Below are 17,624 nucleotides of genomic sequence, written 5' to 3' on the forward strand. Positions count from 1 at the left end.
TTAAAATGCGAAGCTTTGAATGTTTAAAATTTTGTAATATTAAAATCCAGCATTTATTTAAGCCTACTCGAGTAATATTTAGCAGACTCTTCAGAAAATGTACCTACTAAAATACAACGCAATGTTCACTGAATTAAAATTTCTTTCATTTGCCAATGAGCCTTTGTACTAATTTATTACTTTGTGAAGTGTAGTTATTAGTGTACGGTGCTATTATTTTTTAAATAATAAGGAAACCTTGAAAGAAAATTATTTATTTATTGTAGTTATATACCTATCTATTAAATTAAAAAAATGATGATCTCAATATAACTGACGATTAAAAGTATTTCCCAAGAAAGTAATAAAAGTAGCTTCTGCAAACAAAATCAAGGTAAATCAAATACAAACTCATCATGAAAGAACTTTAAAAAGATTTTCCCTTAGATGCCTATCGAATATTGACTTTATAACTCCGGGATTCATTTCACGCTTGAGGAAATGCTAATGTTTTAATTAGGAAACTTTTTCCTTTCGTCTTTTTCCCTTAAAAGCCCATTTTGCTAATCAATGAAAGGTCTCGTGTTTCATTAATTCATTCAAATATACACATATCTACGGAAATTGTGAATAAATAATTATGCTTCTAGGATTTACCTGAATAATATTATTAGACCTCTTTAGAGTAGTTGTTTTACCAGTTTATTTGCTCTTGTGTGTTTACCACATTTGTCTTTTACTGTTTGCTTTTAAATTGTAGGTGTTATTTACATAGGAGCAATACTAATGTATAAATTAAATAGAATCACAAATATTTGGTACGATGTATAATTTCAGACAAATTAGTTATTATAGTGAGTAATATAATATATATTTTTTTAAATTTAAAATTTCGCAAACATTTATACCTACTCTCATTCTTCATAATATATATTTAGATTTAACTTACTTTCTTTTCCATAATCTACTGTATTCCTATCTAAATATATAAATAATTAAAATATATTCTCATTCTGCGGACACCAAATAAATACAACTTAACTACCAACAAAAACTTTATGACAGAATCTATGACGTCGTTAGACCCTAGTGAGATTTCTCCAAAAGTGACAAATTTCCTCTAAAATGTATTTTCACGCTAACCCATTGGGAAATGTAGAATTTATTGTACCGCAGTCAACAATACACGTTTACTAGTACAATGGAAATAAAACCTAGTGCTTTGATTTTGTACTTTATCTTTTAGAATATAGAGTCTTTTATATATTGTTGAGAACATTGATTCGAAGCACGTAATCGCCTCGCCTGTAGGAAATAATGTATGTTCCCGTAAATAGTTAATATACTACAATGGATTGCAAGATAAATGCAACCGTCATTTGTATCCTTGCAAAATAGTTATCTGTAGTTATTTAATAGTAGCCGCTGTTAGCGTATAATAGGAACTATGTTTTATTGTTCAGTTGTAGAGAAGTAAACGTTTTGATTATAATTGAATCACACACACATTAAAACGTTCTTTTAAACAGAATAGATATCTAACACAGTAGAGTCATTTTCTTGTACTTAATTTTATATAGGTATATATACTTATTTTCTTATTCTTTTCTTGTCGCCATGATCCACTTGTCGTAACAAGTGGATCAGTGCATGTCGATAGATTTAAAAAGACGTATTTTGGCCTCTGAGAGGTCCAAGGATTTGAAATTATTTTAAGCATCAACTGACTCATAATAAAAGCAAAGAATTAAATACCAGAAGAAAGTCACTTATACGATGAAACTGCCTGTGAATGATATGGTTATGACCGCCTTAATTTTAGATGTTTAAATTGACCTTAAGATATCAAAAACCATGCAAGACATAGTGAATATTTATATTTTTATGTCTGAAGGTGCTAAAAATTCAAGTTTTGTATGAATTGTATGAATAAACTTTATCTCAACCTAATATCAATTTATTCATATAGAAATAGGTCACCTAATAAAACAACCTACACGAGTAAACTCTGAGCAAATATGAATAACGAATATCAGTAATCATTGCAGCTAATGTAATATGAGCCAAATCAAAACACATTTCATGTAAACTAAAATGTTTTCTGCAGTCTTGATAAACCATTATGTATTCGGATAGCTTCCGCTATTTGCTCGAATGAAAGCAGACAACAATGAACAACCTCTACTCAAATATCAGATTAATCAATTGCTCCACCATTTCATAATAGAAGAACGAACAAGCAAATCACAAACATTTAAGATTTAATTAGAAGCATTAATATCTAAAAAAGAGCGTATGTGCCGAGCACACATATCAGAAGTGAAATTTCTTTGGCAAGATCCAAAGAAACCAAATTCGTCACCTTACTCCATGACGCGACTTTGAATTTTTACTCTCATCGCGCCTAAAGAAGTTTCACTTCAAAAGGTCAAGTTCCAGAATCTAAAAAGTTAAATTAGATTCTCGGTCAACCGACGAATGAATTTTACTGAGCGTTAAGGATATTCAATTATGGCACAAATTAAAATATGTTTTTCTTTGTTTCAGGGCTTAATGACTTTTATCAAATTGGGTTACACCATGCTGGTTGTGGCGATTATGTTAATGATATGGGCATCGCTCTCAGGGGCTTTGGAAGTAAGTAGCTTAATGTTTTAATTAATTAATACAGAGTGGGAGATTGATACGAGCAGGTATTATTTTTCTGTATCTATCTGGGCGCAGATTTCTCACGTCATCAACACATGACTAAAAGCTATTTACTGAAGTCAGCATACATAGGCTTCAGTAACTAGCTTTTCCACTGTGACTACGTAATAGAATACACTTGAGAAAGAAGCATTTTATTCTGTCTTCTGAATCCATCCATCTCCGTGCCTAATGTCATCTACAGTCGTTAAAATATTCTTGCTTGACTGAACTAATTGATTGAATAATAAATGAGAATTATGTCGAAACAGCTTACAAATTTTCACCTATAAGCAGTATTATTAAACGCCTCCCATAATCCCTGATTTGTATTAGCCGATTCATCTCATTTCATAATTCGTTCCATATTATTATTTCAAGTTTAATTTCACGGTATCCTTATTCTCAGTGGAAATTTCGCGAAATGAAAATACCGCTGTCCTTCCTACATTTATAATGACCCTTTCTCCACATTATAGTGCGGTTTCAAGCATATTGTTGGATATTTTGTCGCTATGAGGTGCCCAGGGTATAAATTACAAAGTTAGGCGAATTGCAAAGGACTCAGTGGTCACATTTAAGTGATTAACAAAAACAGAATAATAATTATATCAAGTAACTACAATTTCCTGTAGTACAAATAAAAATTCTTGGAAATTAATATCATCCACTCGCAGGTAAATATTTTGTATAGATTTTTCGTAGAATTTGCTGGCAGCTTTTCCCGTAGCTTTTGATGCAAAAAGCATTCGTTTTACAGTTTGTTAAACTACGACAAACAAAGGGAATTGAATGTTAAAACTGAAAATATCCAGTTCGCTTTATTCTTTGATTTCCGGAAAATAATTAAATTATTGTTTGATCCTGACAATAGTGAAACGTTACTACTGCCGAAATTGGTTCATTTATGATTTATAAATGTCCATAATATACGATTCTCCACCGATATTTATGGTCTACCAAGCTTAGATCCTAATCCACTATGGCATAAAGAAGTTATTATTCCCGCAACGAAATAGGGAGTATCCTTGAGCAGTCTACTCGACTGGAAGGCCAATAATGTTCCGATCAATATTATTGTACTTTTATTCGTACTAAGTAGCAAAACACTTCGGAAGTTGTCACTAGGTACTACACATTTTATTCAACGCAAATACCAAAAATTCTGATTGCGTGATTCAAGTTTCGCTAAAACCTATTAGAAAAGATTTCCTAATTACTTTAATTTCACGATTCAGAAGTTGTGTGATGATGAAAAAAGAGCCTACCTCCACTTTCGACGGCCGGGAACACAAAGTTAGATTTGTGAGTGCTCATGGGTGGTGGTGATCACCTCATTAGGTGACATACTAACTTTGTTACCTGCTCTTTTATAAAAAAAATATAATGTTACAGCTACACGTCGATACTGGTCATCCAGCATGCTTGTTCCAAGCACTTTGCACATGCTCCAAGCCGGCGGGTGACCTGGGCATCGTGACGTGCAACCACGTGCCGATCCTGCGGGTCCCCGCGGCTGTCAATAGCTCGAAGGTCTTCACTCTGCAGCTCACGGGGAATAGGATTAGGGAGTTGGAGCCGCAGTTCTTTCAAGCTACAGGTTGGTGTGTTATTATTGTAGTGGATTTTTATCATTGTGACAATCTACTTAGAATTCAGTTATGTTCTTATCATGTTCAATGTCATGGGTATTTGTTACTTTTGTAAGGGAATTTTTACTTCGTGATAATGTTATATTTTTAGATTTCCCTTTTTGTTATTGACATCTATAAATAATATACGAAGGAGCTCGATTTCCTGTACGAATTTTCCACGTAGCTCGATGATAAAAATAGATTTCTTGTTATTGTCGTACCTACTTATTATAATACCTACCAATATAATGTTTTCTTGTACTTTATTACAATAAATAGAACTCCGTATGGATGTAAACAAGAAAACGTGTCGCAAGTAGAAATTGACAATCGTACCCCATTAGCTTCAACAACAATACATCGTAATTGTGACCCGATGGGACAGGAAATTGTGAATCGATTGACATAGCTTACATTACAAACGTGTAACCCGACAGTATGCAAATTATTTATTCAACAAGGCAGAATTATTTCCTGGTAACACTGAAATAAATTCTAATTTCTTTGAAGCTTTCATTCCGTATATTTTTAACTGGGGTTTATAATTCAATTATTGTGAAAATTCTATTTTCTGCGAAGCGATAAGTAGGGCATTATTTTATAGTACAAATCAATACTGAGTGTTGTATTTTATTGCATACCTATTTAGTTATGGTCATGCAAAGTGCTTTGAATTTTATAGTTTTTCATTAATTTGTTTTATTCATATATATTACGTACTTACACCTTTTGTTTCGCATAATGTATGCGGTTCGTAATGATGTTTTCTCTTCCAAATTAGTATACTCGGCAAGTTTGTACAGTTCGTTGATTGTTTCGTAAACTGGCTTCATTATTCCTTATACGCGTAATTATTACATTACTATTTAAAACATTGTTGAAAGTCTAAAGAGATGAAAGTAAATCTTTACAAAAACTTTATTAATATAGTTCTAGGTATTTGCTATTCTTTTGTATTGTTCTTCTTACTAATACAGTATTATTTTAATTCATTTGCGTAATATATAAAACATAGGTATTATATATCTGTAAAGCACATGAATATATTCCATAATAATCAAAACTTAAATCATCATCTCCAATACTACATATCACATAGATTACGAGACGCAATATTCAATAGACCTTTTTTATAGTGGGGAAATCTTCCAAAGATACCCACGGCCCCCGGGGAAGGAGCCGTAGGTTATGTCGGATTCTTACCGACTAAAACCCCACTGTGTTCCATCGAGCCGCTTTAATGATGGGGCCGCGGGTATTGGTTGGAATTCTTCCGCGACAACTTTATATATACATACGTCAAAGCGATAATCCATTTCAGGGCTATACAGACTTGCGATTAATGAGAATCCATTAGAGAGCATACACGAGGAGGCTTTCTATGGACTTGACAACACGCTATGGGAATTAGAGCTGAGGCAGGACAGACTGGCGACAGTGCCGAGCCGCGCGCTGAGGTATCTGCAGAAACTACGCTTGCTGGACTTGTCAGGTTTGTACTCTGTGGTGTGTGGTGTGATGGGTGTTATAGAGCTTTGGTCTTTCAGTGATATTTAAGGTGTGAAAGATAAATGAGATACGTCTATTGATGGTTGTTTCATTTTCATTTTGTATAAACATTTTACGCTCAACGCTATATTTGCTCGGAAGCTTTTAACAGGAATATTTTTTATTAAAACCTTCGTGTACTAAAATATTGGAAAAAAGTATATAAAACAATAAGCTGATTTAAAAAAACGTATGAGTAAACAGTTTAATGTACATAAATTACATTTAGTCACAAGTTATATAATAAATCAAAAAATCCCTGCCCAATCATATTTATGTTTTACGACGCAAGCCTCATTAACTCGGCACTCAAAAGGCTGAGTGATACAAAATGGAGAGGTCGCTTAGGCGATCCTTGGCACCATTGTACTGTGTCGAACCCACTAGAAACAAGCATTATTATGGTAAAGAGGTTACATGCAAGGATAGATGAATTTTAAAATTTCGTAATTTCGCACTTGCACTACAAAATAAAGCGAATTTTACACAGACTGTCCAATTATAAGGTTCTAAATGACATCTACAAATGAGGCATATATTTCTCAATCAGATAAGCCACATTGTTTTCTGCCTGTGACAAAAAATATTCCCTCTTAAAAGCTTTATCAAAAAGTTGGCATCCAAAGAAACAACAATTTCCACGATCTGATCCAACTTATTCCATCTCCTGAATCCAATCTTGCATCCGAAATAACATCGAAACACGATTTTCGGGACGTGATAGCGAGACGAACGGAAATTGAGATTATAGGATTGCAGTGGCATTGCCAAATCTAGATTTTTTTTTATACAGAATAAAATATATCATTTCAATGATTTATATTTCCAACTCTTTGTATTTATATCTCTTTTTCGCGGGTAGGCGCACAAAAGAAAATAACGTATTTTTGCTGTCTCTGATATTCTAAATTCAATTTTTATTTATTTTTAAAGTTTACTTTATATTTTTATGTGCTAGTTTAAAGCCTTTACCTGCCAGTGTCCTCTCCATATATTTATTTCACCTCTCTATCACTTAAAATTCACCATCACTTGATTTCACTTCACTATGGACTCTGTTCAACACTCCATGATGGAAATGACTGCTACATTTAATAAGAAGATGGCTGAGTTTCAACGGGATCTGCAGAATATTAGCAGCAATAATTCACAACCTGCCTCTAATAGCCCAACATCCAAATTAGCTGCTGAATTCAACGCATTCCAGTCTTTTGTGCTATCGTCCCTCAAGACCTTACAAACTCAAATTACATTTTTATCTAATCAGTACAATAAATTGGAGATGCGGAGTCGTAGAAAAATACTATTGATCCACGGTGTGCCTGAAGATAGCAAGGAGTTTCCTTCCAAACTGGCTATTAAAATCTTGACGGATCATCTAAAGAATCTTGACTTGACAGAGGATGCTATTTCACGGTGTCATCGCTTAGGTGTTTCAAAGAAAGACAAGCCAAGACCCATAGTCATCAAATTCAAAGATGCTGTTATGAGAAATAGCATTTGGTATGCTAAAACTGATTTAAAAGGCAGCGGTTTCACTTTATCCGAGTTCCTAACCAAAGATAGGCATGATGTTTTTGTGGCAGCAAGGGCTCGCTTTGGTATAACTAACTGCTGGACCAAAGAAGGATTCATCTTTGTACAACGTGCTGACGGTGCTAAGCATAGGATCTCTGTGATGGCTGATCTGGATAACATTCCTTCCAACCATGCAAGTTCGTCCCCAGGTGCGACTGGATCCACTTCCAACACTCATAAGGGGCCCAAATTGGTGCAGAATGTTAGACCGAAGAGACCTGGCCGTGCTAAGTAATCGCTGTACCTAATTTTTATGTGCTTTTTTTTTTAACTTCAATCTTAATTTTCCTTGTAGTATCATATTTATACAATATATTTATAATGTATTTTTGTTTTCTCTTCCGTGGCTAATCTCTAAATTGTTTTATGATGCAACTAAATAGCTAGTCTACTTTGAGTAATAATTTGTAGGTAGTACTCGATTATTTTTATTCTATCACGTAGGTACTTATTTTGATAACACTGTTTTTGACATAATATTATGACAAGTGATAAGAATGTCAAATGTCAACGCAATGTCTTTGTGAATTATTGTTGTTTGTAATTTTATAGTTTTGGATACTTGTCTTTTGGTTTAAAATAATCTTGTAGTAAATTTTTAAGTGTCTCATGTTTTACGATACTGGTGGTAATGGAGTGTTTACTGGTTACGCTTATTTTATTTTACATTTGTTAAATATTTATGTATTTTTATTATTTTATTTGTAGTATTTTTATATATTATTTATTTATATTTTATTTAGAGATGTCTTTAGACATCAGCATTTCTAGCGACACATTTGTTTCAGTTTCGTCGATCGAAGAGCAATCAGGTGAAGACAGCTTTCACAGTACATCATCTCCTTTAAATGTCCCCTCCCTTTTCGACAATGGTCTTAAGAACTTTAACGTTGTTCACATCAATGCTCAAAGTATCCCGGCTCACTTTCCCGAACTATTAGCTTCTTTTGATTGTAATTCTCTTCATGCCATTTTAATTTCGGAATCCTGGCTAAAACCTTGCTTACCTTCTTTATCTTATAGTCTCCCAGGGTTCCAATTAATTCGCAATGACCGCATTGGTAGGACCGGGGGTGGAGTAGCTATCTATTTACGTTCGCATATTCCTTTTTCCATAATTAGTAGCTCTCCTCAACCTCCACCTGCTGATGCGGCTGAGCACCTTTTACTTGAGGTATCCTTATCCAACACGAAAATTCTTCTTGGTGTTTTCTACTCTCCCAATTTAACCGTTAATTACTTTTCATCTTTTGACCACCTCCTAGATATTCATACCCCTGCCTATAAACATATAATATTTATGGGCGACTTCAACACCTGCCTTCTCAAGGATGATCTACGTAGCAAAAAGTTAATGTCCATCGTTGATTCCTTTAACCTAAAAATCCTTCCTCTTAGCGCTACCCATTCCCTTCCAAACTGTACTCCTTCTCTTCTTGACCTTATCATAGTTTCCTCTCCTGAACTTGTCGCTAAGCATGGTCAGTGCTCAGCTGATTTGTTCTCCTTCCACGATTTAATCTTCCTTTCCTATAAATTAAAGCCTCCTAAATCTAAGCCTAGAATTATTATGCAGCGCAATTTTGGTAAAATCGATGTAGATCGTCTTTGTGAAGATGCCGCTGATACCGACTGGTCAGCCATTTACTCTGCTGGTTCCATTGACGAGAAGGTTGCGTTATTTAACTCTTTACTTCTGAACCTATTTGACAAGCATGCTCCCTTGCGCCCAGTCAAGTTGAAGCATTTGCCCGCGCCTTGGATGACGGCTGAACTGAAATCACTTTTGAAAAAGAAGGCCCGTGCGAAAACAAAATTAAAGATGCACGATTCTGATGTTAACCGGGAAAAGTATCAGAGTATTCGAAATCGCTGCAATACATTATGTAGGGATGCGCAACGACGTCACATTTCTACATCGGTCGAAAACGGCGACCCAAGCAAAACGTGGAAATTTCTCAAATCCCTCGGTATTGGAAAGGCCGCGCAAAATTCCATTCCAGACACAGTTACTATTGATGAACTAAATTCTCACTTTTCTAATCCTCTCTTGGATTTTAACACAAATTCTAAAGCGCGCACCTTAAGTTTTCTTAATTCATTATCTTCTTCTGGCCATCCTCCGTTTATTTTAAGTCAATTTTCCGATTGTGGTGTTAAGAAGAGCATATTGTCTATAACTTCGAAGGCTGTTGGTAGTGATTGCATTGGTCGGAGCATGATTATTCCTATTTTACCTATCGTTAATCCTGTCATCACACACATCCTTAACCTTTCTATTTCCTCGAGTACATTTCCTGTTATCTGGAAAGATGCTCATATCTTGCCTCTCCCTAAAACCATGAATCCTGTCTCTGCTTCTGACTTCCGCCCCATTGCTATTCTTCCTTTCCTGTCGAAAGTGTTAGAACGGCTGGTGCAGGAGCAGTTAAGTCGCTTCCTTAATTCCCATAATCTCCTTAACCCCTATCAATCTGGTTTCCGCCCAGGTCATAGCACGACCACTGCACTTATTAAAATCACTGATGACATACGCCTGGGTTTTGACAATAAGCAGTTGACAATCCTTTCATTGCTTGACTTTAGCAATGCTTTTAACACCGTCGACCATGAGGTATTGTTGGCTATGCTACGCTCTATTAACATATCTCCAACGGCTATTGACTGGTTTCAAAGTTACTTGCGGGGACGTCGGCAGCGTGTTCTAGTGGAGAACCTAACCTCTTCCTGGAGCAATGTTCATGCCGGGGTTCCGCAAGGTGGCGTGTTGTCTCCTCTCTTATTCTCAATCTTTATTAACTCCATCTCCAATAACATTTCTTCTCCTTATCATATGTATGCAGACGATTTCCAACTATATTCGCACGTGGCCCTGCCTGAACTTTCTGAAGCGATTTTTCGTACAAACACTGATCTCGCAGCCATCGTCAATTGGAGCAAGGAACATGGTTTAAAGGTAAACCCCTCAAAAACTAAAATAATTATAATTGGAAGCAAGCCGCTTATGAGCAAAGTTAATTGGGATTGTTTGCCGGATGTAGTGGTCGATGGTACTCGCATCCCTATCTGCAAAACTGTTAAAAGTCTTGGATTGCACCTCGACCAGCACTTATCCTGGTCGGAACACATCAAGCAAATTCGAAAAAAAGTGTTTGCTACTGCATCCTGTTTGCGCCGCTTACGAAACTTTCTACCGATTTCCACCAAAATTGCGTTAGCCCAATCCCTTCTACTTCCTTTCCTTGACTATGCCGATTCCTCATTTCCCGATCTTTTTGAGTATCAGTTAGACATCCTTGAGAGGGTGCAAAATTTCTGCATCAGATTTATTTTTGGCTTACGTAAATTTGATCATGTCACCGAATTTCGTAAAAAACTTAATTGGCTTCCCATCGGTCGTCGCCGGGATGCCCACATACTTAACCTTCTGTACTGTGTTCTGTTTGACCCTAAAACGCCAGGCTATCTTAAAACTCAATTTAATTACCTTAGTTCAAATAATTCACTCTCTCTTCGCTCTTCTAATCTTCTGCTTCTTTCTGTACCGGTTCGCCGCACTAATTTCTATGGATCTTCATTCACTGCTCGCGCTATTCAACTTTGGAACGCTCTGCCTGAATCCATTAGGCGGGCGCAAAATGTTAAAAGTTTTAAAGCTCTTGTCAAAAATCATTTCTTATCTCTATAATGTGTTGCTTATATTTATTTTAGATTATATTATAGTGTTTATTTTTTCGTATTGTATGTAGTGTATTTAGTAGGTTATGTATTATTATGTGTATGTATATTTATAAAATATGTAAGTAGTTTATTATATTTAAGTAAGTATATTAATTTATATACTTATTTTATTTTATTTTTATTGTTATTATTGTATATATTGTTTTTATTAATTATATTTTAATGCTTAATTTATTAATTGAATTTGCGCCAAGTCGCGTTCTAGCATACATTCCTTACCAATCAGGGTTGCCTGGAAGAGATTGCTTTTAAGCAATAAGGCCGCCTTTTAGTACGTATGTGCCGTGTGTTTTCATTGTACCTTAATTGTAATTATAGAATAGCTTATTTATGTTTGGTATATTATGTACAATAAAGAATAAATAAATAAATAAATAAATATAAATATTAACCTTTACAACTATAAGATATAACTTGATCAAAGTATGTGCACCGCTAGGTATATGCCACTCTTGTGAGGTAAATATATTTCTGAAAATTCCAATCAAATGCCTTGCACATTACAAAATAGTTTATCGATCTTTGATAGTGCATGTAACATTGATTTACTTGAATCGTAAATAACGTATAGCCGAATTGAAGGAGAAAATATAGTTTAATTTTGCGGGGCAGAATTTAAAAAATGGCGATAGTATAGACTATATTACGTGTCTTAATTGTTAATGTGAAAGACAGATAATTTTTAATATGCATCTTAAAATACCTGATTAACACTAAATATTTTCCATGATTAAGTAAAATTTAATCTTAAATTAGCTTTGTTTTGTTGACCCAATTGAGTCCTAGTTAGCTGCAAGCGACGTCAGTTGCACAATTCAATTAAGCTTGGACGTTTTCGTGAAAGCGGAATTGCTTTTATTAATAGAAACTTTATACAATCTAAAACTAAAGCGGCTCATAGAAAACTATTCAATATTATCTAAGCAAGAGCATAGAATTCTCTTACTCTATTGATCAATAGCGTTCTTTTCTAAGCTCCTGTTCCTGAAAGAAGACCTCAATATTCAAAATTTTGCTATTTAAACATTTTCTTTATTAATCTAAGTATTTTCCTTTCTAACCTTCTGTCTTTTATAATCCTGTCAAATTTTCCCTGAAAATTCTTGAATACTTTTAGCAGGTTCTGAAACTCTTTTAATATGATTTCCAGGCAATGAAATAACGGATATCTCTGGGGACAACTGGCGTGGTTTAGAGAACACCTTACAAACTTTGATATTGGCTGATAACTCTATAGCCACTCTACCCTTGGACGCGTTCTCTAGTCTGCCGATGCTCGATACACTGGACTTGCAGGGAAACCACCTGTCTGTGATTGATAGTGGCGTGTTTAGAGATGGCATGAACAGGCTGAATAAGGTAAATTGATATTTATTTTGTGACAAAGCGAATTTTTAAACAACTATGTTTTTTTGTAGGTAAATATTTAATGAATTTTGTGTGTCTACTAAACGTAAAGTAACCATCTTAGGTTATTTTGGACCTATCAAAAAGTCTAATTAAATAATTATTACATTGTCCTCCAACTTGGCAGTTATCAAGAATAATTAATTAAAACATTCAAGGGTTTGATATCCATTAATTTCCAAAAGGTTCAACTTGCTTTGGCTGTATTCCAGAATTCCAGATTATGTACTCAAGCGCTGTTTATTATTTTATAAAAAGTTTTGCATTTCGTCACTATTCATTCTAGATGGTAGCTACAACTATTGAAACGATATCAGTTAAAAAAATAGAAACAAACAGCTTAAAAAGAGCATTAATTAAAACTGTTGTAAAACAAATTCTTACAAAAGTCACATCAGACCTTTTGTAGATAGGCCTGAAGCACACCCCGGACACACCCCGGACACTCCATACAAAATCATCGTTTTGACAGTCACACTGTAGAGACTGCAAATGTGTGTGTTAACGCTTTATGGTTGGCACATTTTTGACTAGCGTAAAAAAAAAATCGCGTTTTTCTGATGAAATACATCCGTAAACAGCACAATATCTAACCATTTTCTACGAAAAACGATAATCACAAATCCAAAATAGGTAATAAAATTACTTTAAGTCAATTTGATTAATGTTGTCAATCTTCGTTGCGTATCGTCCCTGTAAAAAAATATGGACCATTTTTAGACTGATCGTGCGGGGGAGGTAAGTGTTTAATTTTGGCGGGAGGCGGAGAGTGTCCGTTCTGTAGCGTTTAGCTACTACATATTATGTATTCTGTGCCCCAGACACTCCATACAAAATTATCGTTTTGACAGTCACACTGTAGAGAGTGCAAATGTGTGTGTTAACGCTTTAGGGTTCGCAAATTAATTGTGACTAGCGTAAAGAAATTCGCGTATTTCTGATGAAATATTTAACCATTTTCTACGAAAAACGATAATCACAGATGCAAAATAATAAAATTACTTTAAGTCAATTTGATTAATGTTGTCAATCTTTGTTGCGTATTGTCCTTACGGAAAAATGCGGGCCATTTATAGCGTGATCGTGCGGGGTGAGGTAAGTGTTTAATTTTGGCGGGAGGCGGAGAGTGTCCGTTCTGTAGCGTTTAGCTACTATTATGTATTATGTGCCTGAAGTATATTTTTCCTTTTATAATAGCAAGATTAATAACACGATTTACTTTTCCAGCTACTCCTAGGCAACAACCAACTAACCCTGATCCCATACGAGGAGCTATCTCCTCTCCGGCAGCTCCGATATCTGGACCTCTCCAAGAACCTGATCAAACAAGTACCGCCAGCTCATGAGCTCAATGGCATTACTCTGTCGTTGGATACTTTGAAGTAAGTGATTATAGATATTTGTTTTATATTTTGAGTTTTGTGTCTTCTATACTTATAATTAACTAGCGGTCCGCCCCAGCTTCGCCCGTGGTACCTACACGTTTACGTTTTTTTTTCATAAGAACCATCCTCGTACTTTAAGGAATAGATTCCGCAGCGCACGCGATGACAGAATTTTTTTTACACCTCGGGTTACATTATTGCATTTTTGGTAAGGATCTCTAGGATTTTTTTGAAAATGCAATATAGCCTATGTTGCTCAGTGAAGATGCAGCTTTCTAATGGTGAAAGAATTTTTGAAATCGGTCCAGTAGTTTATGCGTGAAAACCATACATACATACATACATACATAATTACAAACCTTTCCTCTTTATAATATTAGTATAGTTATGTTTCATTGTAAGAAAGACAATCAATGTTTAATTTATCTTAGAAAGGGTTACTTTTCTAAGATATCCATATTACCATTAACATAAACAATTTCATCTCGATTTTTTATTGCATTGTTAATATGTTAAATGGTATGAAAATATGCATTTTTTTTAAATGCTTTTGAAAATTAATGAATTCTTACATTACTTTGACGACCAAGGAATTAAACAAAGAAACTTTTTCATAGTGAGATATACTTCATTTAAAAACAAATAATATAATAAGTAATTCACAATTCTAGATTGGACTACAACAACATAAAGATCCTGATGCCGGGCTCGTTCAAATACTTCAACGTTTTGAACACGACGTGTCTGGACGGGAATCCCATTTACACAATCAGGGTGAGTTAGTTAAAAATGATGAATGTATTAGGTATGTGGTTTTTCTTGCGCGTAATTACTTGAATATTATGTTTAATGGAAAAGCAATAACTGACATAAATAGTATTTACTTTCATAGTTAAATTTATTATTGGACTAGTATAATAATACATTATAGCATGTCTTAACTTAATAATGTTATTCTTTAAGTATTTTAACCATAATTGTAGCATAAAGTCTGACCAAATGTTGCTTTATAAATGTCACAAATCTTCAAATTTGTGATTCCAAGACTTCAAATTTACAATAATAAAGATTTTTAATATAACATTATCATAAAGTAGAGCTATTAAAAAATACAATTTTTCTAGCGCTTCTTTGTGAATTAACTTTTTAAAGTTCGCAATTATAAGTTTTTCTTTTAACTTTCTTAACAGGAAGACGCATTTCGCAACGCCAAGATCCGATCTCTATCCCTCCGGGACTGCAGCATCTCAGATCTTTCTCCAGCATCCTTCGCGGGGCTCGAGAACAGTTTGCAGAATCTCGACCTCTCTGAGAACAACATCACCATGATCTCAAAGTTCATGCTGAACAAGCTAGATTCGCTACGGTTCCTCAACTTGAGAGAGAATAGGGTGAGCTAAGTTTGTGTAAAGTTAAATAAAACAAAAAAAGAACGTGTGTGCCAAGCACACGAGTCAGAAGTGAAACTTCTTTGGCAAGTTCAAGTACCAAAATCGTCGCATTACTCCATGGAGTTGCGCGGCATTACGCCATACCTTGAAGTTTTACTCTCAACGCGCCTAAAGAAGTTTGACTTCAAAAAAAGAGTTAGATTTTTAGAACAACACCAATATTCATTAATATGATAATGATCTTTTCTGATATTTTATTATGTTTCTTAATAGTATTATTATTTTTAATATTATCTTTCACATTAATTGTTCCCAGATCGACTCTAACCTCCTAGCGACCGGTAACCCGTCGGAATTCTCATCGACGTCAGTGAATAATTTCCAATACAAGCTCTTCTATTTGGACATCAGCGGCTCTTCGCCTATCGAGATGAGCTTGCAAGATATACGAAGGTTGGATTTTGCATCTGTTCCAGATATTTTAAAAGTATCAACGATGAATAATGATATTCAAGGGCATTATTTTTGATTGGCAATGTTTTTGAGTCACTAGACCAGTAAGACAGTCAATCAAATAAATTATTAATTTCAGTGATGAAGTAATTAACATTTGATCCTTCAATAACAATTACATTTATATAATGCTGCTTTTTAGTGTGTAACTTATTATGAATATATTTTATGATTTCATTTTTGTTTCAATCTGTATTTTAAATATTATTATTAAAAACATTCCAGAATGCGATCACTCCGCTTCCTAGCTGTGAGCAAACTAATCCGTCGCAGTATTAGCTCAGAGGATTTCCTGGAATATGGCCTCGAGTTAGAAGACCTTAAGATCTTCGGAAGCACTATCAAAAAGATAGAGGCTAGTGCTTTCCAACATGTTAGGACGATCAAAACATTGGATCTATCGGAGAATAGCATTGATTTTATCGACCCGTTTGCGTTTGCTGAGGTTAGTAATGTTTTAGGAAATAGAGGAATGAGAGAATGAAAATCAATAGCAACTAGTAAGAAAAAAGAAGAGTAGAAAATTTTAACTGAGCAGCTCCTAAAAATAAACCAAGCAATAATATTATTTTTTAATCCCCTAAAGTTATACATATTTAAACCGAAAAATAAAAAAGCTCTTCAATTATTTTACTATAATTTAGTATTTCTTCCTAATTTACTTACAGGAATATTATTTTTACCACTGAAGCAAAAGCAGTTAAAAGTCTTTAAAAAGTAGCACAGAACCCAAATAACTGTTACATTTGAACCATGGTTAACCCATTTGATTTATTAATTTCAGCTGCACAGTCTAACAACACTCAAGATGGCGAATGGTTTATCCGACTCAGTAAAGATATTACCATTCGAACCGTTAAAAGCACTGATCGAGTTACAGAATCTAGACCTCAGTAACAATAAGCTGAAGAATGTTCCAGATACGTCCTTCCATTTCCTTTATAAAATGAGGACTTTGAATCTACAAGACAATATTATTGAGCATTTCTCTAAGGGCACATTGCAGGTAAAAAATTTTGTTTTCGGCTTTAAGTTTCAAATTGAAAAATAAATTACGTCTGTGTGTGGTTTTTTCCATAGTGTTTTCCATCATCGATGTACTCCATCCTCTCTTCATTGTTTTAAGTGTGTTGCGAAAGCTAAAAATGAATTATTCAAAGTCGTCACGTGCGTTCTTATAATTTTGTTGGTATCACATTTGATTATGGTCATATTGTTTATTTTCGAATATCAAGTACGTACCTTCTAATGGTAAAAGAACGTCACGTGAAATTTTAACATCCATTTTTTTAAATTATTTTTTAATTCCAGGATGACATCCATAAACAGCTATTGGGCGTCTATTTATCCTTTAACAAAATGACAAAAATTGTTCAACACACATTTGTCGATCTTAGAGAATTGCAGGAAATTCTTATGGAAGACAATTTGATCGAAACTATTGAAAGACGAGCCTTCATGAGTTTGGATAATTTGAAAGTTATCAAGCTACAAGGAAACAGATTAAACGATATTAGCGAAGAAGCGTTCCAGAATTTGCCAGCTCTGAAAGAGTAAGATTTTAATTATTAATATTAAATTAAATGACGATTAAATTTAACATTGCATTCAAATATGACGGCATTAAAACAATAGACGGGATTTTTAACTAATTATTAAAAAAAACATGCATTATGGTGTCTTCGCTATCGAAGAACGACGATGCTCATCAATTTTTTTTTTATATTTTGGTCTAGCGATGACTTTTAAATAAAATAAAA

At 34.3% G+C, this 17,624-nt stretch overlaps 2 protein-coding genes across 4 annotated transcripts in view; both read left to right on the plus strand.

The window, feature by feature from the left end:
- The window catches only part of chp (leucine rich repeat containing G protein-coupled receptor chaoptin), a 56,027-nt gene that overhangs the window by 27,543 nt on the left and 10,860 nt on the right, over positions 1–17,624 (plus strand). For all 3 annotated transcript variants that reach the window (XM_090102059.1, XM_090102057.1, XM_090102058.1), the window contains exons 3-13: positions 2,527–2,616; positions 4,063–4,267; positions 5,623–5,793; positions 12,319–12,527; positions 13,803–13,957; positions 14,632–14,734; positions 15,151–15,351; positions 15,668–15,804; positions 16,090–16,309; positions 16,649–16,870; positions 17,176–17,417. In XM_090102059.1, the coding sequence (XP_089958185.1) occupies positions 2,527–2,616; positions 4,063–4,267; positions 5,623–5,793; positions 12,319–12,527; positions 13,803–13,957; positions 14,632–14,734; positions 15,151–15,351; positions 15,668–15,804; positions 16,090–16,309; positions 16,649–16,870; positions 17,176–17,417 (1,955 nt within the window). The remainder of the gene's footprint in view (positions 1–2,526; positions 2,617–4,062; positions 4,268–5,622; positions 5,794–12,318; positions 12,528–13,802; positions 13,958–14,631; positions 14,735–15,150; positions 15,352–15,667; positions 15,805–16,089; positions 16,310–16,648; positions 16,871–17,175; positions 17,418–17,624) is intronic.
- LOC149908589 (uncharacterized) lies at positions 6,898–7,662 on the plus strand. The gene has a single exon (XM_090102317.1). It carries the CDS (start codon positions 6,898–6,900, stop codon positions 7,660–7,662), a length of 765 nt encoding a protein of 254 aa, XP_089958443.1.

Source organism: Colias eurytheme, chromosome 5 (genome assembly GCF_061535395.1).
Source record: "Colias eurytheme isolate Ceu_HAF_F1 chromosome 5, ilColEury1 Martin Lab GWU primary, whole genome shotgun sequence".
NCBI classification, from domain to species: domain Eukaryota; kingdom Metazoa; phylum Arthropoda; class Insecta; order Lepidoptera; family Pieridae; genus Colias; species Colias eurytheme.